Genomic DNA, 23,383 nt, shown 5'->3' with positions numbered 1-23,383 from the left:
CCACACGGCAGCCACTCAGGAGCATCTGGGAGGGTGGGGAGAACATGGCTGCTCTGTAGCTGGATAGATGACATTCATTGCCACACGTGCATGCACACATACACACACGCACTCACATGCTCTCACACACACACGCTTCTCAGGGGCTTAGAAACATGCTGTAGTGAATAGCCTAGTACGTGTATTTTTTGATACACAGGTGAGGAATTCTGTAGGATAAGCACCTAGGAGTCGGGATGCTGAGTTTGTGCATTCTGAATTTAGGCTGTTGTCTGGTTTCTCTCTGCAGAAGCAGTGTCAGTTACACTGCCACCAACCACAGGCTGGTCCCTTTCCCACTACCTTAGGAAGCATCTCTAATCAGTTTACCTTGGCATGGAGTCACAGAGTGTTGGAGGGTGCCAGGATCCTGGCAGTCTCCTCCTCTTTGCCTGTTGGTTTTGCTGCTGGGAGCTCCGAGCCCTGGAAGGGTGGGATCACGCTGCCTCACTTGGCTTGCCCGGACCCTGAACCTGGGCCATCTCTCCCCTGTCTGGTGCTGTGTCCTCACACTTCACTTTTCTCTTATGTACTCCATGTCTGACCACCCCAGCCTGACTCGTGGGTTTAAATATTGGCTCTCAGGAGCTAATAGCTCTAGAGGCAGATTCCATCATAGTTTTCTTTTTGCCAGCTCTACCAAAAAACAGAGATCACTGTATAAAAGGTGAAGACAGCCCATCAGTCCTTCCTGAACAGTAAGGTCCAGCACATGTACCCCTAAGGCCAGCACCGCATCTGACATGCCACCAAGACCCCATCCATTCCCAGCTCCATCCTGTGGCCTTGTAGGCTGCTGGACTGGTCACTCTGTAACCCATAGCTGTCCCCATCACTCCGCAGTTCTGGACCCTGTTGCTTGAGGGTTAAGTGCAGACTTCTCAGCTGGTGTGCCTCCTGCCCTCTACCTTGTCCTAACCTTTCATGTTGAGACTGCCGTCCACCTCAGTCCTGCCAGGCTCCCAGCAGGCCCGCAGATGTGCTGGGCTCCCTCACCCCAGGCCTCTGCTTTTGCCATCCCCTCTGCTTGGAGTACCCTTCCTCCCCCAGCCCATGCCTGTGGCCCTTTGTGGTTTATTGTCACTACCCAGAACAGGCTTCTCTCCAGCCCCCAACCCTGCACCCCCTGCACCCACACTTCCCTGCTCCTTTAGTGCGGGTCAGCCCTACGCCTCTCCCTTGCTCAGCCACATGGCAGCCACTCAGGAGCATCTGGGAGGGTGGGGAGAACCCTGTAGCTGGATAGATGACATTCATTGCCACACGTGCATGCACACATACACACATGCACTCACATGCTCTCACACACACGCTTCTCAGGGGCTGCCACTCTTTCTGCTCTCGTACAGTCTGGGAAGCCTCAGGCTGAGTGCTCAGACGTGAGAGAGTTCTCTGGAATACAAATGAGGGTTGCTTAAGATCCAAGTGTCTGCTGATGGGGGAGCTCAACTCTCCCAAGGAGCTGCTTTAGAAAAGTTAGGAAAGAACGAGTGAGGAAATGCCCTCAATGTACTAGGACTGAATCCAGGAGAAACAGGGAACCGCAGCCTCAGGGGACCGCAGCCTTGGGGGACTGCAGCGTCGGGGGATGGCCTTGCTTGGGCTGGTGGTTGGTGCATGTCACTGTGTATCTTGCTGGCTTGCAGGTGACTGGGATGTGTGCAGTGACCGTGCTGCGGGTGTGCCCTGAGGACAGCGGGCCCTGGCCCCTGTGTTTGAAGGTCTCCAGGCTGGGAGGCATCTGGCTCAGTTCAGGGGCCTAACAGCTCTTTTTTCGGTTTGTTCATCACATCACAGAATCAAATAATCTAGAACTTAAGAGGCAGAAAGGATGTTATAAGTGAGTTATTCTGGCCCACTCATCTTATAGATGGGAAACTGAGTTACAGATAAGTGACTTTCAGAAACACACATAAAGTGAATGGCAGTTCTAGGACTTTAAACCAAGTTTCTTGACTCTGCATTTGTTTCAACTTGCACAGTGCCCCTGGATCCATGCATTGGGGTTAAGTTAGCCAGGTGCGGCTGGGCTGAAAAAGATGGTCTGATGGTGATTGACAGGCAGAAGCTCTGACTGACTGTCAGGGGCTGTTACGTAGGTTGCACACTGCACAGACCAGTGGTAGGCTTTGTAAATGGCACCTTGGGTATCCAGGCTTGGTGGCGCTGCCCTGGCATATACTGGATGCTGCTGCAACCTTCTTTTGACTCTTGAGAGCCCACCTCCAAGGTTTACCTGAATGCATCTCTAGCTTTGCCCCATGCCAGCCTGGCCTCCTGGCACATTCTCTTGCACCCAGGCCTCGTGTTGATTTCCAAGGACTGTCTGTGGCATGTGGTTTTCTGTAAGCTGTAATCAACAGGCAGGTGTTCTGGGAGGTACCAGGAAGGCTTTTCCTGGGGGATGTTTGGCCCTGGCCTTGGTTGGTGACAAGTTAATCAACGGGTTGGTTACACAGCTGCAGTGGTCTGCTGAGAGTTCATTACTTGTCCTTCCCAGAAAGCATTGCTTAGCATGGCTCCCTGCTCATCCCCATGTGACCTGACCTTCCAGGGAGAGGCTTCGCTTTCTGCAGAACCAAACTTTCTGCCTTCGAAGGTAAACCTGCTCTTGTCACTGTTGTGTCTGTTAGTCCTCTCTCTGCAGGGCCCAGTCCTTCATTCAGAGCTCCCATGGGAGCCCTCCTGGGCATTGGCGCAGTGCTGGACCTGACACACCCTTCCCCCTGTGCCACGCGGACCCTCCTCACAGAGGCCCTGTAGACTGTGGCTTTTGCTTATGTCACGTATTTACTGTCCTAAGGGGTGTGTGTCTTCCATTTGCATTCTCTGTCTTGCTCCAAAGCTGGGCAGAGATTCAGAGCCTCTGGTCTGGCTGTGGCTTTGAGAGAACAAGGAGCCAGTGAGGACTGTGGGTTAGGAGGAAAAGTGGAGATGAGCTGCAGTGTGAGGTCTGCTACTCTCCCGTGTGACCCTGGCTTCACTACCACTTCCTTTCCCCTTTCTGAAAAGATGGGGGCTGGACAAAGGGACCGTCTGGCTTTGTTAGCTCTGAGCATCATGCCTTTCCCTCTGTGAAAGGAAATTGCAAATTGGACATAACTATTTTTTCTTGGATGCTCTACCTCGTGCTGACCACAAATGGAGCGCGCCTGGCCTCCCTGGACTGCCAGGCTGGCAGCCTTGTCTTGAGGTGGCGAACACGAGCAAGGCTTTCCTTTCTCCTGAAATGCTGCTGAGCAACCCTGGCCCTAGTTAGAGTTGAAATGCTTTTCATTTCACCAGGCCTTCCATGCCTTGGGTCTTTGACTAGAGGGCTCTAGAGCCAGAGGCCCTGGGTTCAGATCCTATCTTGACCACTGCTGGTAGAGAGCCCTGACCATGCACTAGGTGCTCTGAACCCTACTTTGTTTTCTTTTGTTTTTATTTTATTTTGAGACAGGGTCTCACTGTAGCACCCAGGCTGAGTGCAATGACGTGATTAAGGCTCACTGGAGCCCCGACCTTCCAGGCTCAAGTGATTCCTCAACCTCCTGAGTAGCTGGGACTACAGGTGCACACCACCACGCCTGGCTAATTTTTAATTTTTTGTAGAGACAGGGTCTTGCTATGTTGCCCAGGCTGGTCTTGAACTCTTAGACTCAAGCAATCCACTTGCCTTGGCCTTGTAGGGTGCTAGAATTACAGACGTGAGCCACTGCATCTGGCCAGGCCTAGTTTCCTTGATTGTCAGATGGGGCTGCTAACAGGATCTACACAGGGGTTGTTTTTCCATTCCTGCAAGACGTATAGGATTGCGACCTGCGCTTGATGAGCATGCTATAAGTCACCCCGGAATCTTGGCAGGACCTCTGTCAAGATGCTAAGGCTCCAGGAACCAGAGACTTCCAGGGTTTCACCCAGTGCTGGGTACGGAGGAGCTGGTGGAAAGGCCAGGCCATGCGGCCCTCAGCTGGGCCTGGCTGTGCTCTCAGGAGGAGCCAGGGGAGTGAGATTGTGCTGAGTGAGTGAGTACTTTTAACAGCCATAAGGAAGTAATTTCAGTTCTTCTGTCAAGGGGACCATCACTGGTGTTAATGGGGTGGCCAAGTGTTAACTGAACACACAGGTCCTGATGCAGTGGATCCTAGAGTCGGCTGGGAAATTTCCCCTGGGCGTGGCGTGCTGGGTTCGCCTTGGTGCTGACACGTATCTCCTTCTGGAGCCAGGTGGTTGTTAGGATTCTAGACAGTACAGGAGGCTGTTGTCATCTGCAGCCGAAGCTGCCGTGGTCCTGGGGGGAGGTGACGGAATTGTTCCCCCTCTGATGCTTGATCTATTCCACGTGGAAGGTTGGAGTCCCGAGAAACAGACTCTAGGCAGGCCCATGCTGGTGTTCAGGCCTGTGTTAGCCGTTTTTTTTTTTTTTTTTTTCTGAGACAGATTCTCACTCTTTCACGTAGGCTGGAGTGACATGATTTCGGCTCACTGCAACCTCTGCCTTTGGTTCAAATGATTCTTCTGCCTCAGCCTCCTGAATAGCTGAAATTACAGGCACCCACCACCACGCTTGGCTAATTTTTGTATTTTCAGTAGAAACGAGGTTTCACCATGTTGGCCAGGCTGGTCTCAAACTAGTTGGTCTTGAACTCCTGACCTCATGACATGCCCATCTCAGCCTCCCAAAGTGCTGGGATTACAGGTGTGAGCCACTATCCATGGCCTTTTTTTTTTTTTTCTTTTAAATAGATGGAGTCTCACTTTATTGCCCTCAGGCTGGATTGGAGTGGTACCATCTCGGCTCACTGAAACCTCCGCCTCCCATGTTCAAGCGATTCTCCTGCCTCAGCCTCCTGAGTAGCTGGGATTGCAGGAATGCAGCACCACACCCAGCTTATTTTTGTATTTTTGTAGAGAGCGGTTTCACTATGTTGACCAGGCTGGTTTCAAACTCCTGGTCTCAAGAGATCTGCTTGCCTCAGCCTCCTGTAGTGCTGGGATTACAGGCGTGAGCCACCGTGCCCAGCATTGTTTTTTTTTAAATTGAAGTGTAATATACACATAGAAAACTGTACATATCTGGAAGTGAGCAAGCTTGATGAATTTTCACAAACCAAGTCCACCACATGCCTGGCACCATATCAGCAGGAGAGCAGTGACACTCCCCAGAGCTACTCACAGCTCCCTGCTCCTCTCAGGGGTTTTCCCTTTTCTTTTTTATTTTACCGTCAGGACATAGCAGCACCTATTTCCAGCACCTGTGAAAACTATAGCATGTGGCATCTCCTGCCTTCCACACCTGGCCTGCACACCAAAACAGCAGTCAGGGTCTGTGCAGGTTTCCTTTGTTGGGTAACAGAAGTGGCAGCTGAAAGCAGCACACATTTATCATCTCTCAGTGTCTGTAGGTCAGAGACCCCAACAGAGCCTAGCTGGGTCCTTTCCTTCCAGGTCTCATCAGAGGCTCAGCTGGTGGGAACTCTGCTTCCCCCAGATCATTGCAGAATCTATTTCCTTACAGCTACAGGAGGTTGCCCGCAGTGTCCAGGGCCATCTGTAGGTCCGTGCCACACAGGCACAGGATGGCCACTGGCTTTATGGCACTCGTGTCTTCAAAACCAGCAGCAGCAAGAGGGCAGGAGGCTGGAGTCTTATACTACATAATGTGAGCCAGGAATGATGCCTTCTGCTGGTTGGGCCTCAGGTTCCCCTCACCTGAGAGGAGAGGATTATGCAAGAACATGAACACCATGCTGGTTGGGGCCTCAGGTTCCCCTCACCTGAGAGGAGAGGATTATACAAGAACATGAGCACCAGGGATGAGGGTATTATGGGGCCATTGTAAAGTCTTAACTGTACACACGGATTCAGAAATCACGTTCTCACAGCCTGAGGACACCAATGCCGCATGCAACCAGGACAGATCAGACTAGTGGGAGGAAACCCCCTCCTCGGCCTTGGGCTGTGAGCTCCCTGCCCCAGACCCTGTGTTCCTGTCCTCCCATGTGATATCTCTTCCCCAGGGTGGGGGACAGGGACACCGTCTTTTGGGAGGAAGGAAGGAGGCAAGTTAATAAACGAGGAGATGGTTTTTTTCTGATATACCCAGGTGCTCTCAAACCTCTATTCTATTCGTGGCTTCCAGCCTAGTCCCCCACATTGCTCCTGGCTAGCAGGATTTTTCTGAAACTCACCTCTAATTCTGAACTTTTCCCTGAAGGCTTTCCTGTGCCTCCATCCGGCCTTCAGGTTCACATGCAGCATGGCCCCTGTGGCCTGACCTCGCCCGCCCCGCCCTGCCTGTCACGCCTTCCTCATGTGACCCACGCTGCTTCCTGGCCTTCTGTCCCTGGAGGGTGAGGGCTTCCTGTGGGTAGTAGGGCAGGCTTGCCCCCACTGTGGAGTTCCCATCCACATCACTCCCTAGACATCTGCTGACCTGTGACTGCCCAGGAGGCCGGCTTTGCAGTGGAGGCTGCCTGGAGACCATGTAGGAGGCTTGCCTGCTGGGAGCTCCCGCATGCAATTCTAGACCTGTCTGACCAAGCTTTGTAGAGTTCGCCAGTGTTTAGCTTTCTAGTATTACTGAGCCTTTCTGGGGATTCATAGCAGTTCAGTCACAGAGCCTGTGTTTCTGTAGGTAACCAGGTACACTGCAGAGGCCTGGGGTTTGACACTGGAATGGCTGATTTTGAATTTTGGCAAAGCCCCCCCAGCTGGTTGTGTTTGACCTTGAGCCAGACACATTGCCTCTCAGAGACTTGATTTCTTTATTTGTGAAATGGGAATAAAAATAGAGGTGTTTGCTCTGTAAACCATGGGGCTGCTCTGAGAATCAAATGGAATCTTTTGTGTGACTGCCCCTGTTGAAACCAGAAAAGTGCTACACTTGTATACGGTGGTGGATCATTCTGATTATTATTTAAAACATTCATGCCTGGGAAGCTAAATCTTGGGATCTTTTGTATTTTCATTTCAACTTATACACCCAAGAGAAGTGAAAACGTATGTTCACACTAAAATTTATATGCGTACATTCACAGCAGCATTGCCCCTAATAGCAAAAAAGTAGAAACAACCCCAATGTCCATCCAGTGATGAATGGATAAACAAAATATGCTACATCCATGCTGTGAAGTACTATTTGGTCTTAAAAAGGAACGAAGCACTGGCCGGGTGCAGTGGCTCGTGCCCGTAATCCCAGCACTTCGGGAGGCTGAGGTGGGCAGATCATGAGGTCAGGAGATCGAGACCATCCTGGCTAACACTGTGAAACCCCATTTCTGCTAAAAATACAAAAAATTAGCTTGGCGTGGTGACGTGCACCTGTAGTCCCAGCTACTTGGGAGGCTGAGGCAGGAGAATTGCTTGAACCCCAGAGGCAGAGGTTGCAGTAAGCTGAGATTGCACCACTGCACTCCAGCCTGGGCGACAGAGCCAGACTCCATCTCACAAAAAAAAAAGGAATGAAGCACTGACGCACGCTACGACATGGATGCATTTAAAACATGATGTGAGCAAAAGAGGCCAGTCACAAAAGACCACATATCACACGGCTTCACTTAAAGAAAATGTCCAGAATAGATAGATCTACCCAGACAGAAAGGAGATTTGTGGTTGCCAGAGGCTGGGACTTGGGGCTGATAGTGAAAGGGAATGGGATTTTCTTCTGACGTGATGAAAATGTTCTTACCTTGAACTGATTGTTGCACAACTGTTAATATTCCAAAAGCCCTTGCTTTGGGTGAATTGTATCATGAGATATCATGTGAATGATATCTCAGTAAGGCTGTTTTTAATAAAACTCCTATGAGGTGGGAACAATTATAATCTCCATTTATAGGTGAGGCCCAGGCTCACAATGAGGAAGGCCCCATTAACCAGGACTGGGAGCCTCCCAGCATGCAGCCCCTTCATGCCATCAGCCCTCACTCTACAGAGAAGGGAGCTGAGGCCTGGTAAGGAGGAGGGGTTTCCAGGCTCGGTGTGGGGCCTTTTCCTCCCTTCCAGCCTCCCCACCCGCTGGAGGAGAGCTTCCTGTGGAGCAGGACCTTCCCAACCCTGCCATGGAGGTGCCCTGTACCTTCTCTGCCCTCTGGCCAGACAGCCCAGTGGGCGGAATTTCAGCCCCTGGGTCCTGAGTGAAGGAGCAAGCTGTTAGGATGGGCAGGGCCAGAGCCTGGGACTTTGTCTCGGACTGAAACCTCTCAGAGTCTCAGGGTCCTGAGAAAAATGGAAGAAGCCCTGCCACCCTCACTGTGCTGTGGGGGACCCACAAATATGGAAGGTGCTACAGGACCTTGGTGTCCTTCAGCTTGTCTTGTGCGCAGCTGTCCCTGCTGGCTTAGGGGGTCAGTCCAGGCCCTGGGGCCTCTGCCACGTGGGCCATGCACAGGCTCTCCTCAGAGCACAGGCCCAGGGCAGGTGGGAACTCCAACTCACAGGGTTTCCAGTTTCCATGATGTCCTCTTCATCTGTTTCTTTGCCTTTTCTGACTTGTGCTTTTGGGGGTCACATTTAAGACACTGTTGTTTAATCGCAGGTCATGAAGATTTATGACCATGTTTTCCTCTAAAAGTTTTATAGTTTGGGTTCTTACTCAATAGGGTTTTTATATGAAAAGAAGCAGTGTTTGAAATCCCTTTTATCCAGCAGTGTGCATACAGCAAGTCGCAGGTAAGTGGCCACTGCTTTTATTTTTAAATGATCACTGGTGATGATCATTTTTATTTATTCTTCTTCTTACTATAGTTAATCTCTCATTGTGTTTCCCATCTAGGTAGCTGCCTCTTGTTTCTTCTTGAAAGATAGTATTGGTGTTGGAATCCATTTCTGGCACACCTAGAAGAGCAGGGTAGAAGGGGAAGATCTGGTTATCTGCCTCCCATTTCCCCCCAAACTTTGTGTTATGGAAAATAAAAAATATTTGAGAAGAGAGAATACTGGGACCTGCTCCCAGGTACCACCTCCCAGCCTTATGAGTCAGCAACTTCGGCTACTCTCATTGCATCTGTCCCTCAGCTACTTCTGTCGCTGCCCACTGACCCAGATTGTTTTGAAACATATCCCAGATGTCTTATTTAATCTGTAAATCATTTTTGAGTTGCAGCTCTGAAAAATGAATCCCCTGGAAGGTCACTGCCTGGAGCCTGGGCTGCCGGCGGGGTTGGGGGTGGGAGGTTGTATTGCACCCCAGGCATCAGCAAGAGGGTGGGCATGGGCCAGAACTGCAGCCCCTTTCCATGGGCACAGCAAGCTCCCCTGGGATCAGCTGCATGGGGCAAGGCAGGTTGAGCCCAGAGACCTTGTGTCAGGTTTGGCCCTAGGAGCTGAAGTTTTGCAGGTAATGAGAATCTTTTCATTTTTGTGTCTACAAACTCCCTTCACATCCATAATCTCTGTGATGCCCACGGCAGCTGCTTCGGATAGGGCTTTATTCAGAATGGACCTTACCCAGGACGAGTCTCAGAGGGTTAACTCCAGACTTGGGACTCTGATAGCATTTTCCATTAGAAGAGAGCAAATCCCTGTGTCTCACTCCCTGCCCATTTCCTGGCTGTAAGGACGGAGGAGGAAAGAATCTCTCTGATGTTCATCTCATTCCGCTCAGGTTCTCAGTGGCAGTTTCGCAGAGAGCCGGTTGTCCCTGTTGGCATCATTCCATGGGCTGGGGGCATCTAAAAAGCCGGAGAGAGCTTGTGCTGTGGGCGGGCACTGTGAGGCTCCGCCCAAGGTGTGTTCCAACTGTCATCCCTGCGGGGGCTGGATGTCTCTTCCAAGAGCCAGGCTGCCCTTGTTGGCTCCAGGATCCTGCTCTTGGTGTCCTTCAGCTGGCAGGCCCTGCGAGGGAATGTGTGCTTACCGTTTGCCATGGATACAGTTGTGCCTCTCTTCCTCTGAGTGGTGATAAAACCGTACAGCGTGCTCACCCGCCCAGCAGTTTGGTAATTCTAAGAGACTTGTAAAAAACGCATGAGGCCCTCAGTATAACAGATAAGCTGGAAAGCTTGGCACAAAGTCCACTTGTGGATAGCAGGGTGACTGGAAAAACTCTGCCCTCTCTGTCCCCATCCCAGAAGAGATCATGTTTAGGAATAATTCTTCTGTTAATACTGAAGCTTTCATCCCCAGTCAAAAGCTTGTTGGCGCCTGCTTGTCAGATGTTTTCCCCTTCGGTTTCATGTAGCCTCTTTCCCTCACAAGTTTGGCTTAACTTCATGTCTTAATGAATCTCAGTTCTCTCTTTAAAGGTCACTGTCCTAATGCATAAACATGGAATCAGAATCAGCCTCATGTTATTCAGAGCTGAGCGGATACTCTTCTTGGGACTTTGAGGGGAGGAAGGAGCATGTCTGTTCTAAGCGGCCTCAGTTGCAGAGGGAGAATTGCATCATCCCTTCCATGCACTTGACTGATAGGCCCCTTTTGGAAGGGAGGCACGAGTGCGTGGGTGGCCCTCCTGTTACCTGGAATGCCTCTAGAAAGTGGTCTGTCCCATTCTAGAACAGCTCCTCTGTGCGGCCTTCAAGTTTACTTTTACAAACACACTCTTCATTCTTGCAGTCTGTTTAGACCTTAGAACTAGAGGCCATCTTTACCATGGGTAAAGTCAACTTAAGGTCATCTGCAGTACTCTTCATGTCACAGATGAGGAGACTGAGACCCTAAAAAGCCAAGTGACGTGCCCAAAGGTGACTCTGAGAGGTGATGACACCAGGCACCTGTGCTTCTTGACTCCCCATCACATAGCCTTTCCACTACCCCAGGCTGCTTCCTGGTGTGTTTAGGGGAGGGGAGTGAGGACAGCTGAGTGCCTTTAGCTTCTAACTGAGGGCGTGAACTTCTGGCCAGGACTACAGATCCAGTGGGGTGAAGCGAAGAAAGCTTTTGGTCATTTGAGTATCTGCTGCACCCCACATAATGCCCTGAGCACTATCAGTGACGTGAAGTCTCTTGAGTAGATAGCCTTTTAATGTTGACATTTCTTTTTTTTTCTTTCTTTTTTGGAGATAGGGTCTCACTCCATTGTCCAGGCTGGAGTGCAGTGGCACCATTGTGCATTGCTGCAGCCTCAGTCTCCTGGGCCTGAGTGATCCTCCCACCTCAGACTCCCAAGTAGCTGGGACTACGGGCTTGTGCCACTGCACCCAGCTGTTACTGTTGGGATATGAATATGATTTCATATGTATGCGTGAGTCTTGGCAAGGAGGGCCTCATGAATGACCTGCTCTCATGGAAGCATGGACTGCGTTGAAAAGAACAAGCTCTGATGAAGGAATGGTGCCAAGATGGGTGGTTACCCATGGAGAGCCCCCAAATGAGATGGGGGATCAGGTGCAGGCCCTTGGGGGAGGCTGAGACGGTCAGAAGAGAGGCACTGGGCATGGTCACTTGGCCCTAGGGCAACTCTGGATAAAACCTTCCTGAGGGAGACTCCTCAGCTAGTCCCCACATTCTGTGTGGGCGACAGATGTGAGCTTTCCTGCATCAGTGCCTGACTCACTGTCTTCAGGCAGCGGGTCGGTGGCTGAGTGGCTTGCTGACAGTTGGAGGGAGCTGTGACGCCGGCTTCTGCCCAGCATCTGGGCTCTCGCACTCTTGTGCAGGGAGAGGATGGTGAAGGGATGAGGACAGTCACAGGCATGAGGACCGGAACATGAGGACTCCCCTAGGTTATGCAGCCACCCCTGAGGCCAGAGGAAGTCTTTAAACACTTGGAAAGACAGAAAGGAGCCCAGGGCCAGACACTGCCACGAAACACAAGGAGAGACCGATTTCAGAGCAGAAGTGGGAATATGAGTCTGGCTTTTGTGTTTAGTGCTGTTAAAAGTGGTCACTAGGACCAAAATAAGTTCACTGAAGAAAAATGATTCCAAATGGCTCTTTCTTTCTGTCAATGAGGTTCACTAGGAAGGCAGCACTGGGGTGTATTTCCCTGGCCTGTGCAGACCTCACTGCACAGGCGGGCTATGGAGTGGGTGAGCAGAGGGCAAGGGGGCTGGCTGGGCAGAGTAATTATGCTGGCACATCGGTTTCCTGGGGCTGTTGTCACCAAGTGTCAGGAACCTGGAGGCTTAACACTACAGGAATCTCCTCTCCCAGCCGCGGGAGCCAATGGCTTCAGTCAGGGCATCAGCCATGGCTCCCTCTGGAGGCCCTGAGGGCAAAGCTTCCCTGCACCTCTCCCGGCTCTTGGTGGTGGTGGGCACCAGGCCTCCTTAGCTTGGCCTGGACCCTCAGGCTTTATGAGGATTTATCCTGGGGTAAATCCTGCTCCCTGCCCTACAGACCATGATTGAGGCCTCACCTGGCTGCCTTGAACCCTGATCTGACTTGGCCTCAGGCATAATTTCCTGTGATGGTGACTGGTGGGACCCATGGGTACCATTTGGCTGACAGCTCCAGAGACAGGTGTGGGAGTCTGAGACCACCATTTTTCAGGGATGTGTTGTGTTCCTGGCTTTGAGTTAGGCCTTCTCCTTGTATTCTCCCCTTTGATACTGTTAGAATTGGGCATGATGAGTTAGTAGGTATGTCATTGCAGTCATCTGTCTCCACACGGCCTTCTCCCTGTGTCTGCATTCAGATTTCTCTCCTAAGAAATCCAGCCAGGGGATTCAGGCCCACTCACAGGCAGCATGACCTCATCCTGACTCCATTCCATCCACAAAGACCCTGTGTCCTTATGAATAAGGCCACATTCACAAGTGCCGAAGGGTTAGGACTTGAGCTTATATTTGGGGGACACAATTCAACCTGCAACAGCTGGTTGAGGCTTCTTCAGGCCAGCCTTCTCCCTGAGACCCCACTCTTACCACATCAGCATTCCAGTTTTGTCCTTAGAATCATGGGGGTTGAGAACAGAGGGTGACCTCATTTGCTGTGTCGGCCGGGTTGGTCTGGGCCCCCCCAGGGTGGTGGGGCTCTGCCCATTATTTTATGAGTTCTGTTCTGAACAGCAGTGTCTTCCGTGCAATGTGAGTTAGGGTTATTCCTGTAAGAAGTTTGGAAGTTTCTTAGAGACTTGTTTTTGTCACGGTTTTTTCTCATGACTTTTCCTCCATGCCTACCCTGAAGCTGGCAGGTATGGAAGTGAAGTACTTGAGTGTTGGGTGGCTGGTGCCCACCCTGTGGCGCGTTTCTCTCAGCCGCACCTTCCCACAGACCCTCTGATGACTCCTGGCATCATCCCACTCTCCTGGCCCTGCCTCAGAGTCCCTATGAGCACGGGGTACAGGGAGGCCACTCCCAGAGAGAGGAGCTGGTGCCTGGAGCGGATCTGCTTCCGGTTGAGGTTTTGTCTGGAGTCAGGCGGCCTGCCCTGGGCCTGGTTCTGGTTTCCTCAATGTCTTCTGTGTGAGGCTCTATTTCTGAGTATGGCCTGGTCAGGCCTCTCTCGCAGATCTCCAGGTGACTGCTCACAGCGCCCTAGCACCGGGACGCACCACCCTCCACCAAAGCTGGGGCTGAAGGGCAGGACAGGAGCGAATGGACATGCAGAGGGCGTGAGGGGGGAGGTGCTGCCTGGCATTACCCCCGCTCTAACCAGAGCAGCGTGATTCCTTTTCAGGAGTACATTGATGCCCACCCTGAGACCATCATCCTGGACCCGCTCCCTGCCATCAGAACCCTGCTTGACCGCTCCAAGTCCTACGAGCTCATCCGGAAGATTGAGGCCTACATGGAAGGTAGGGACACGTGTGGCCCCGCATCCATGCCAGGCAGCCACCTCTGTGGTCACAGAGTGGCCGTGGCCTGAGGTAGAGAGAGAGGGGTCTTGTCTTTTTAAGTACTTTGTGTCAGGAAGCATTTGAATTCCATGAGGCAGTCATTCTGGGGAGGTCCTTTTATTCTTCTGTGACCAGCAGTGAGGAAACAGCCCTCAGGGTGCTCTCGTGGAAAGGGTCTCTCAGGGTTTTGTTTTGCTGTCTTGAACCTGTGGGTGACATTGAAGTGTCCTGGTAGCACAGAGGCTGGAGAGCAGGAGTATGTGTAGACAGCTCAGCGGCAGGCAGGCGAGTGGAGTTATGTAACTGGGTAGAGGACACAAACAGAAACTGAAGGCCTTTAATCAAATACGTGGAGATGTCATGCGGCTGCTGGACATCACGGGTCCACTCTGTTCTCGAGGACAGGGGCCTCCTTCTTCGCTGTGCTGCCTCCCCTGCCAGCTGCAGGCTCCTGTCCCCGAGGACTCGCCCCTGACTCCTCCCCACCCTGGGGGGCAGGCCCAGCCAGAGAACTCAAGGCTGCATTTTCAAGTTGTTTATGTGAGAAAGACTTTGTGGAAAGGTTCATGTTAACAGTAATTTTCTAGTTCACTTTGCTTGGTCCAAGTGTGCCTTGCTGAGAGCTCTTGTTTAATTTTAAGGAAAGTGCTTAGCCTGGGCCCTCAACTTTGTGAGGATTTATCCTGGGGTCAAGGAGGCAGCCCCTGCTCCCTGCCCTACAGACCATGATGAGGCCTCACCTGGCTGCCTTGAACCCTGATCTGGATGGTGACTTGGCCTTGGGTGTACTTTCCTGTGATGGTGACCAGTGGTACCAGTGGGTACCATTTGGCTTATAGCTCTAGAGGCAGACCATCTGCGTGGGAGTCTGAGACCACCATTTATGGGGATGTGTTGTGTTCCCGGCTTTGGGTTAGGCCTTCTCTGTATTCTTCCTTTTGGTACTCTTAGAAGTGGGCATGATGAGCCTTCCCATTTTTTTTTTTTTTTTTGAGACAGAGTCTTGCTCTGTTGCCAGGCTGGAGTACAGTGGCCCGATCTTGGCTCACTGCAACCTCCACCTCCCGGGTTCAAGCGATTCTCCTTCCTCAGCCTCCCAAGTAGCTCGGACTACAGGCGCATGCCACCATGCCTGACTACTTTTTGTGTTTTTAGTAGAGACCGAGTTTCACCATGTTGGCCAGGATGGTCTCGATCTCTTGACCTCATGATCCACCTCCCTCAGCCTCCCAAAGTGCTGGGATTACAGGCGTGAGCCACTGCGCCTGGTCTGAGCCTTCCCGTTTTACAGATGAATCCAGAGGCTCTGAGAGGTTAGCGGACGTCCCACGTCACACAGCATTCAGGTGGCTGGGCCAGCATCCAGCCAGGTCTCTGACTCGGGCTCCCTGGCTCCTGAGCTGGACTTTCATGTCCATGGCCAGAGGGCCCTGGATCTAGAAGGGCCTGAAATGGGCATAACTGAGGACCCTGGCCTGGAGAGTGGGTGAGTCCTCGGTCTGTCTTGGAGGAATGTGCCCTGCGGAAGAGCTGGCTGCTGGACTTGGCTGTCCGAAAGGGCTCCTGGGGCCTCTTTCCCCGAATGCCTGACACACTGGTGGGTGTAGAGAGTGGGGGTGTCATCCTGGAGCCTCATGTGGGCAGGCTTTCTTAGCATGCACCAGCAGTCTTTATTAGCTGGACCTGGTGTGATTGGCGTCTGCTGTCCACTTCCCCCACCTTGGCACTGTCTTCCTGGATCCATCCAAAATTCCAGATGGGAAGAAAGGGCTGTACATCCCCTCCTGGGGTCACCTTCACCTCAGTCTGCCATGGATGAAGTTTTGGCCAAATGTTTTGGTTCTGGAAGGGGAATCAACCTCTTTCCAAAAGGTGTGCTTGTCAGACACTGCCTGTGTGAAGAGCAGGAGGTACATTAGAACATGAGAAGGCCCAGTTAGTGGAAGAAGGTGGTGGACCAGCAGCCATCTCATGTCCCAGTCATGTCCATTCGAAGAGTGGCAGGTTTGGGTGGGATTTGAGAGGGTGTCGCCGAGGGGCCTTTCAGAGCTAAAAGCACAGGCTCTGGAGGGAGGCATACTGAATGTGGGTCCCAGTCTGGGCTCTTGTTAGCCGTGTGGTCCCTGAAAAGTCGATCAGTTGAGTTCTGCTGGTCTTCTGGAAGATGTGGGTAATAATACCTGCTTCAGCCATGGGGTCAGGGGTCAGGATAGCTGGGAGATGTCTGCAGAGCACTTAGCATGGGACCAGCCTGCTGGGTCACCTGGGAATACCACGATGGCAGAATCCCAGCATCCTAATTGAGTCTTAACATCTATCTTAAATATTTAGGAGTGGAAGACTAGGGCTGGGGATCAAGGGTGAGCCTGGGCCCAGGGTGTGAGCATGCATGGTGTGTTCAGGGAGCAGGAACCCAGAGATGAGGTGGCCCGTATGAAGTCATGCACCGAGAGGCAGGCCCAGAAGGTACCTTCGTCACCCACTTGCCCAGCTCTGGAATTGGGCCTCTCCTGGAGGCAGTTAGGAATCAGGTCAGGAATTTTAAGCAGGGTGTGTCCTAGTTCGCTGGGAGATTATAAAGTTCAGGAGCTGCCCGCAAGGGGAGAGCTGTGGGTGTTCCAGGAGAGGGCCCAGTCCCCCAACAGGTCCAGAGAGAGAGCTGTTGACCAAACCCTAATGCATGCTTGGTTCTAGATCAGCAGGAAGTGTCTGGAGGGTGGGCTATGAATGTTGAACCCTGGATTTTCCTTATCATGCACGCTGGGCCTGGGTTTGCATTCTTCCACAAGGGCGGTCAGAGGCTGGGACTTCCTGGATCCCTTTCCTGCCCACCCAGGGGCCTGTCAATTCACCAGCACTGCTGGATGGGTCCCTGCTGCATGTCCCCACCAGCTGCGGATGCAGAGAGCCTTCCTGGGAAGCACACCCCGGGCCCTCCTCCTCTACTTCCCGTTATTCCTGGAGGCACTCAGCCCTTTCAGGCATTCTGTAAATGGCCATAATTACCCTTGAAGTTCCCTCAGATAATCACAGCAATCCAGTGACACGCTTTTGTGTTGGGAGAAGGGACTTGGCGAGACTTCCTCCAGTTGTCACCCTCCTTGGCACTAAGGCTGCTCTCCCTGTTTTCAGAGAATCTGGACAGCTGCAGGGAAGACAGAGCTGGTGGGGGATGGGCGGGCACTTCAGGACTGCTAGGATTCTATTGATGGGCAGGGGGAGGGAGACAACCAGAGCCCCTGCTCTGCATTGGGGGTGGGCAGCTGGGCCATGGCACAAAGGGAGGGTCTCCCAGGCATAACAGGCAGAGCCCTTGGATAAGGTCTGATAGGAGGTGGGAGGGCCTCTCCCCAGTTCTGCATCCAGGAGAGAGATGAGGCCTGCTGCTGGGAGCTCCCAGCCTCGCCATCTCTGGGCAGCCTTTGCGAGGTTGCTGCCATCTCAGTTCCACATTTCCAGAGCTCATCCTCGTGTCATTCAGAGCCTGGAGGGGAAGCAGGGTCATTTCTCTGCCTCAGCTCTGGCAGCTTTAAACACTTAGTACCAGTTAGCATTCAAGTTGCTATAACAGCAGACCTAAAATAATGGTGGCTTAAATGAGACAGAACTTCCTTTCTCTCTGATGTGAAAGCCCAGAGGAAGGCCATCCAGCAAGGGTGCAGGGGCTGGGACCTGGCTCCTTCTAGCTCCTGGGGGGCTGGGACCCTGGCTCCTTCTAGCTCCTTGTTCTTTTGTAGTCTAGCCATCTGGTCCTGGGTGATGGCTACACTTCCAGCCCTCACATCCAAGATTTAGACATTAGGATGGAGAGGACAATGAAGAAAAAGGAAGCAGGCTGGGTGCGGTAGCTCACGCCTATAATCCCAGCATTTTGGTAGGCTGAGGCAGGTGGATTACCTGAGGTTGGGAGTTCAAGACTAGCCTGACCAACATGGAGAAACCCTGTCTCTACTAAAAATCCAGATTAGCTGGGTGTGGTAGCGCATGCCTGTAATCCCAGCTACTCAGGAGGCTGAGGCTGGAGAATGACTTGAACCCGGGAGGCGGAGGTTGCGGTGAGCCAAGATGGCACCATTGCATTCCATCCTGGGCAACAAGAGTGAAACTTCATCTCAAAAAAAAAAAAAGGGAAGCAAGGGAGTCAGGAAATTGAGTCCTTGTTGTGAGCAGCCATGTGCCCAGCTAAAACGTGGATTTTGTCACCATGGAGGAAGGACTAGAATGAGTGTTAGGGAAGGTCACTTTCCAAGACATGGGTTCCTGCCTGAGGACCCACCTTTCCCATGGCTGAATGAGCTTGGAATTTCTCCTCTGGCTGGCTGGGGGTTTGGCCTTAGCCTGCGACCTTAGCAGCAGTCCCCTCCCCGTGGCAGCCAGCATCTTGGAGGCTGGGAGGCTTGCAGAGTGACCTCCCTCAGCATGCCAGGCCCCAGGTTTTTGTTATAGATGACTGCTTCTGGGAGGCAGCCATGTCTATACCCAGACCCACACCCCCTAGGCAGAGGCACAGGCAGCGCTGAGCCTGGGTTCAATTCAAACCAAGCTCTTAATTCTTCCTAGAAATGTAGCATTCCCTGGTGCAGGCCTGGGGGAGGGAGGGAGGAGGTGCAGTGACGAACACTGCCTCACCTCATGAATTTGCAGGCTCTTTCTCCCTTCAGAAGCCCACTCTGCCACCAGGGCCAGGGTCCAGAGATACAAGAAGCCCCAAGGCCAAAGCATGGCTGTAACAGCCCAGGCCGAGTGATTCTGGGCAGGGCTCTAGCTGGCTCCAGAACTGGTTGAGAAGGCACCATATAAGAAGGGACCTGGGCTGTAGTTGCATGGAGTGGGTTTGTGTCCCTGTCTGCAGGGACAGCAGGTCTCAGACCATTGGGCAACAGGCTGGAGAGGTCCTTGAGAGATCTGACTGCTTTGGGGTGATGGTGGCTCTCCTGTTCTCCTTCTCTCTGAAGCTCTCACACATGTGCTCTGGGGGTGACCAATGGCCTGTTTTGGGATCCCAGGCCTTCCTGGGGACGGGCTGGGTGGGTGGGGAGTGCATACCACAGAGTGAATGCTTCTGCCTGTGGTTTTATGGAAATTTAATCAGGGCTCATCTTAGAGGCCATTTGAAAGCTAGATTGAAATTGAGTAATCTAAATACTAAGCACAGAGAAAGTAACATTCCTTAGAGCCTGGGAGAAACAATTCCCCCAAAAGCCTTTGGGTGTTTGTGGTTGGTGGGGAGCTACTCTCAGAGGCAGGAAGTGGCTCTCAACCCTCAGGAGCTGGAAAGGTGTGGGGCTTGGTGTCAAGGCCTCAGACCCTGCCCATTGCCCCCCACATTGTGTGGCCTCTCTGAGCTGTGTGTCTGTCTGCGCCTAGCCAGGCACTAAGCCTGCCAGGTACTGTGTTAAGTACTTTACAGTTAGTAGCTAACTTAATGACCCTATGAGGAAGGTCCTATTATCACCCCCGTTATAGAGGTGAGGACACTGGGGGACTTTGAGTTTAAGGTACTTAAGGTCACAGAACTACTTGGGGGGCAGATTTGGGATCAGAACCCACACAGTATGGGTTTGCTCTTAGCCAGTGGTTCCCAAGCCCAGCTCTTCACCCCCGTGTGTACTCCTCCTGCACCCCAACTCCCTTCTGGTTGATGGAGGGGGACCAAGGCAAAGAGAGGTAGGATCAGGGCTCTATGCCTGCCAGCGAGTCGTGCCCAGGCTCTCCTGGTGCTGATGGCATGGCTGTTGTCCCTGGAGGTGCCCTCTGGGGTGCAGGAAATGACACTTGAAGGCAACCACACATTATGGCAGGAAAGAGGGACCTTGTTGCTGATGAGGCTTCCAATCTTAGCCCCTTGGGTGGCCTGGCCCAGTCACTGTCCCCTGAGTTGTTTGTTCACCTGGGAAGTGGGTAGCCAGTGCCTCGGATGTGCTGAGTGGGTGTCCCAGGTGGTGGCTTCACCCCAGATCCGGCAGAGTGACCCCTTAGTATGTGCCTGCCCAGCCCACAGGGTTGAGGTGAGGGGACAGCGTGCTCCATCGAGCGGTCTGGAATGAGGGAGAACAGGGTGCCAGGGGGGTAGGGTCCTCTCAGGGGAGCTGCTTGGCTTGTCATTCCCTTTCCTGGACTTTGGGGATGTGTGGGAGTGCCACTGTTGTTTTCACATTGACTACTGTCTGCCTCCCAGGCTGAGACCAGCCCTTCAGGTGCCGGGAGGCTCTGCAGAGCAGGATTGTGCTTGTGGCTGCCTCATTGACATGAGGCAGCAGCTGGAACCGAGGCCAGCCCCGGTCTGAGTCTGCATGAGCCTCCCTCCTGGCACTTGCCATGTGGAGGCCAGTGCCCTCCCTGGGAGCTGTTGGGTGAGGAGGAAATCGTGCCCCAGGGCACATGGGATCAGGTCTGGCCCGTGATGGGGCTCCTTCTGTCCTTGAAGCTGCTTCTTCCCTCAGCTGTAGACATCCCCTTTACAGATGGCGGGGTGGAATCTTAGAGAGGTTACGGTAACTTGGTTGAGGTTTCAGAGCTGGTGCGTCTTCTCCATGTTGATGCCAAAGCTCACCCTGTTCCCTTACAACAAGCATCTGTTTTACACCTGATTCTTGGAATCCCTCCCATCTCCCTGCCCTTGGCTGACCCTTCTGTGGGGTCTGCTCCTGTCCTCTGGAGCCAGGGGCCACCTGTGCAGCCATCCAGGCATTCACAGTCCTAGGAAGGCCCATTCTCAGAAAAGGCCCTATCAGCCCCCAGGACCCAGGAATCCTGGAATCATCAGTCCTGCTGGCCAGGCTCTCACTTGAGGCAGCAGAAGCCAGATGTTCAGGGCAGAACAGGGCCTCAGGGAGCACACCCCCAGGTTCACCCTGGCTTGTTCCCTTTCCTGCACATCCACAGCCAAAGCCAGCTCCACATCAGGCCCACAGGCCTGCTCTTGGCCCTTTCCATGGCATCTCCTCTTCCCTGGCCTAGCTGCAGCAGGGGGACAAGGGGTCCCTGGAGAGTAATGAGAGCCTCTCTACCCTCCCTCTGGCAGCCTCACCCTTTTGTCCCACCAGGGCTGGGGGCTGTGCCTAGAGGGCAGTGGCCCTGGAGTCTGGATCAGCTTTTCCTGGAGAGGTTGTCAGGTCCAGGCCTCCTGAGGACTCTGGTAGAGACAAAACAGATGCCAGATTCTCTGCCAAGCTCCTCACTTCCACAGCTGTGGCTCAGGGCACTGGTCTGCAGGTTCCCAGAAGAGACTCAGCAGGAGTGAACTGAGCTCTCAAGGCAACTGGCTGGCACCCTGCAGGAGAGCTGCACTTTCATTTTTGGGAAGAATGTTCGTGTCTGTTCGCTCAGAGCTTGACCTTCCTGGGCCTTTAAGACCATGGCCAAGACCGTCCTCCAGTAAAAGTAAGAAGGCCTCTCCACCTGCAGCCCACCAGCCCCTCCAGCACCATCCAGCTCAGAGGCTTCTGGACGAGATACTCCACTTGGTCCAGATGGGCCTGCTCCCCACTTTCCTGCAGAGCTTTCTGAGAACCCCTGTCTCCTCTCGACCCACAGACACCCCTCCTCTAGGAGGTACTTCCCCAGTGACATCACCCAGCTCCGTTCACTCTACTGGGACATTGCCACTGATCCTGGGCCAGTTGGTGAACAGATGGTTTGTCTTTGGGACTTCTGCTCTCAGCCCAATTCCTTGCCCCTTTTCACCAGTCCCCTGATTGGCACTGCTTAGCTGTGATGACTAACTCCCTCCAGACTCAGTTCGAAGGAACCTTCCTCCTGCTCCTCGCACTGAGTCTCCTGGCTCCCCTGAGATTTAAGCAGGGCACATGGGTACTCAAAACCTCCTTGTTGGTCAGATTCATCAGAAAGTATCCAACAGCAGGCATTTACACTTTAATGTCAATTTATGGCTCACTTAGTGTTTTTCCGGCTGAAAGAGATCTTGAGTTCTCGAAGCCCTACAAAAACTGCTCTTCTTCACATCCTTAACAATGAGAATAGAGGCCCAGAGTGGTTGTGTAGCTGACCCAGGACCCTCAGTACCTTTCCGACTCTCAGTCCAGTGCTCTCTCCATGGGACTCACATCTCTGCAGGGGTCTTTTCAGAGGCAGTGCCATGGTGAATCTAAAGTCAGACTGCCTGGGTTCAGATCCTCTCCTGAACACCCAGCTGTGTGCATTTAGACAAGTTATTTAGCTGCATTGAGCCCCAGCTTTCCTATCTGTAAAATGGGGAAGGAGATAATGCTGGTGGCACCTTCCCCATAGGTTGTAAGAATTCCTCAATAGATGGGAGCTCTCCTGGGGGACCCTTGATGGCAGTCCTCCAGTGACCCCATGAGACCAGACCCTGCCAGGCACTTGCTCCTCTCTGTCCATTCCGCCCAAGCATCCAGCCCTGTGTTTGCCAATGTGTAGCCTGGGTTTATTTCTCAGAACAAAAGTGTCTCAGGGTGACCCGTCACGTAACACAAGTGGGCTTTTAAAAATGTCCTTATTGGCTACTGGATGATGTATTCTAGATTTATTATAATAAAGTTCACATTGCACAGGTTTGTTTAGTATAATTTTTATTTTTAAGAAATTTTGACACGCAGAGTTGCAAACATAGTACACAAAGTTTCCGTATACGCTTTGCGCAGCTTCCTCCACTGTTAACACCATAATGTTAATCTGACCATAATCATCTAAACCAGGAAGTTCACAGTGATAACTACTCAGTAATCGAAAGGCCTGAATGAATTCCAGTTTCCCCAGTTGTCTCACTGATACCTGTTTTCTGGTGCAGGATCCTGTCTGGTTGTCGTTCTCTGTGGTCTCCTGCCATCTGGGATGGAGCCTCAGGTTTTGACCTTGCGGCATTGGAAGAATCTCGACTGTTTATTTTGTGGAATGTGCCTCAATTCGGGTTTATCTGGTGTTTTTGAGACTAGGTCAAGGTCACCCACTTTCGGCAGGAACGCCACCTAGCAGTGCCAGTCCCTTCCTAGCACGTCGTATCAGGAGGCTCATGAGGACAACGATGTCTTCTGTCTGCTCAGCAGCAGTGATCTGGTTAAAGTCCACCAGGTTTCTCCACTCTAAATTTCTATTTTTTCCTTTGTGGTTGGCAAGAACCTTCTAAGAGGATTCTTTGCATCTGCCGTCTCTCATAGCTTTGCCCTTCTCTTGTAGCATCCGTCGGTGGTTCTCGCCATTGTTACTGTACTATTTACCGAACAGTCATCATACAGAATTGTAAGAAGTACGTCTCCAACCACTCCAGTTGCCCTGGAAAGTGACAGGATCCCCTTCCAGCTTTGCGGACATCCACAGGGCACCAGGTGGCACCTTGCAGAGTGTCAGTATCATCTCATGTGTGAACAAAGGAAAAGGCAAAATAAGGAAAAGAGAAAAGTGTCAGACGTGTTGGAGAATCAGGATTACACGTTTCTTTGCTGCAGGACTTCTCAGAGCCTTAATAATATGTTAATATGAAACTTAAGTCTGGGGCATTATATTGAATTTCACCACCGATTGTAAGATACACTGATGCTTTATGTTTTATTTAAAAAAAAAAAAAAAAAAAAACAAACCCTGGCTGGGTGTGGTGGCTCACACCTGCAATTCCAGCACTTTGGGAGGCTGAGGCAGGTGGATCACAAGGTCAGGAG

The 23,383-nt window shown here is 52.3% G+C and overlaps 1 protein-coding gene across 9 annotated transcripts in view; it reads left to right on the top strand.

The window, feature by feature from the left end:
* Positions 1-23,383, top strand: part of ITPK1 (inositol-tetrakisphosphate 1-kinase) — a 180,696-nt gene that overhangs the window by 113,594 nt on the left and 43,719 nt on the right. For all 9 annotated transcript variants that reach the window (XM_078335641.1, XM_002754215.7, XM_017977309.4 and 6 more), the window contains one exon: positions 13,589-13,706. In XM_078335641.1, the coding sequence (XP_078191767.1) occupies positions 13,589-13,706 (118 nt within the window). The remainder of the gene's footprint in view (positions 1-13,588; positions 13,707-23,383) is intronic.

This window comes from Callithrix jacchus, chromosome 8 (genome assembly GCF_049354715.1).
Source record: "Callithrix jacchus isolate 240 chromosome 8, calJac240_pri, whole genome shotgun sequence".
NCBI classification, from domain to species: Eukaryota; Metazoa; Chordata; class Mammalia; order Primates; family Cebidae; genus Callithrix; species Callithrix jacchus.
The sequence above is the reverse complement of the archived record's forward strand: the minus strand, read 5'-3'. Positions and strand labels throughout refer to the sequence as shown.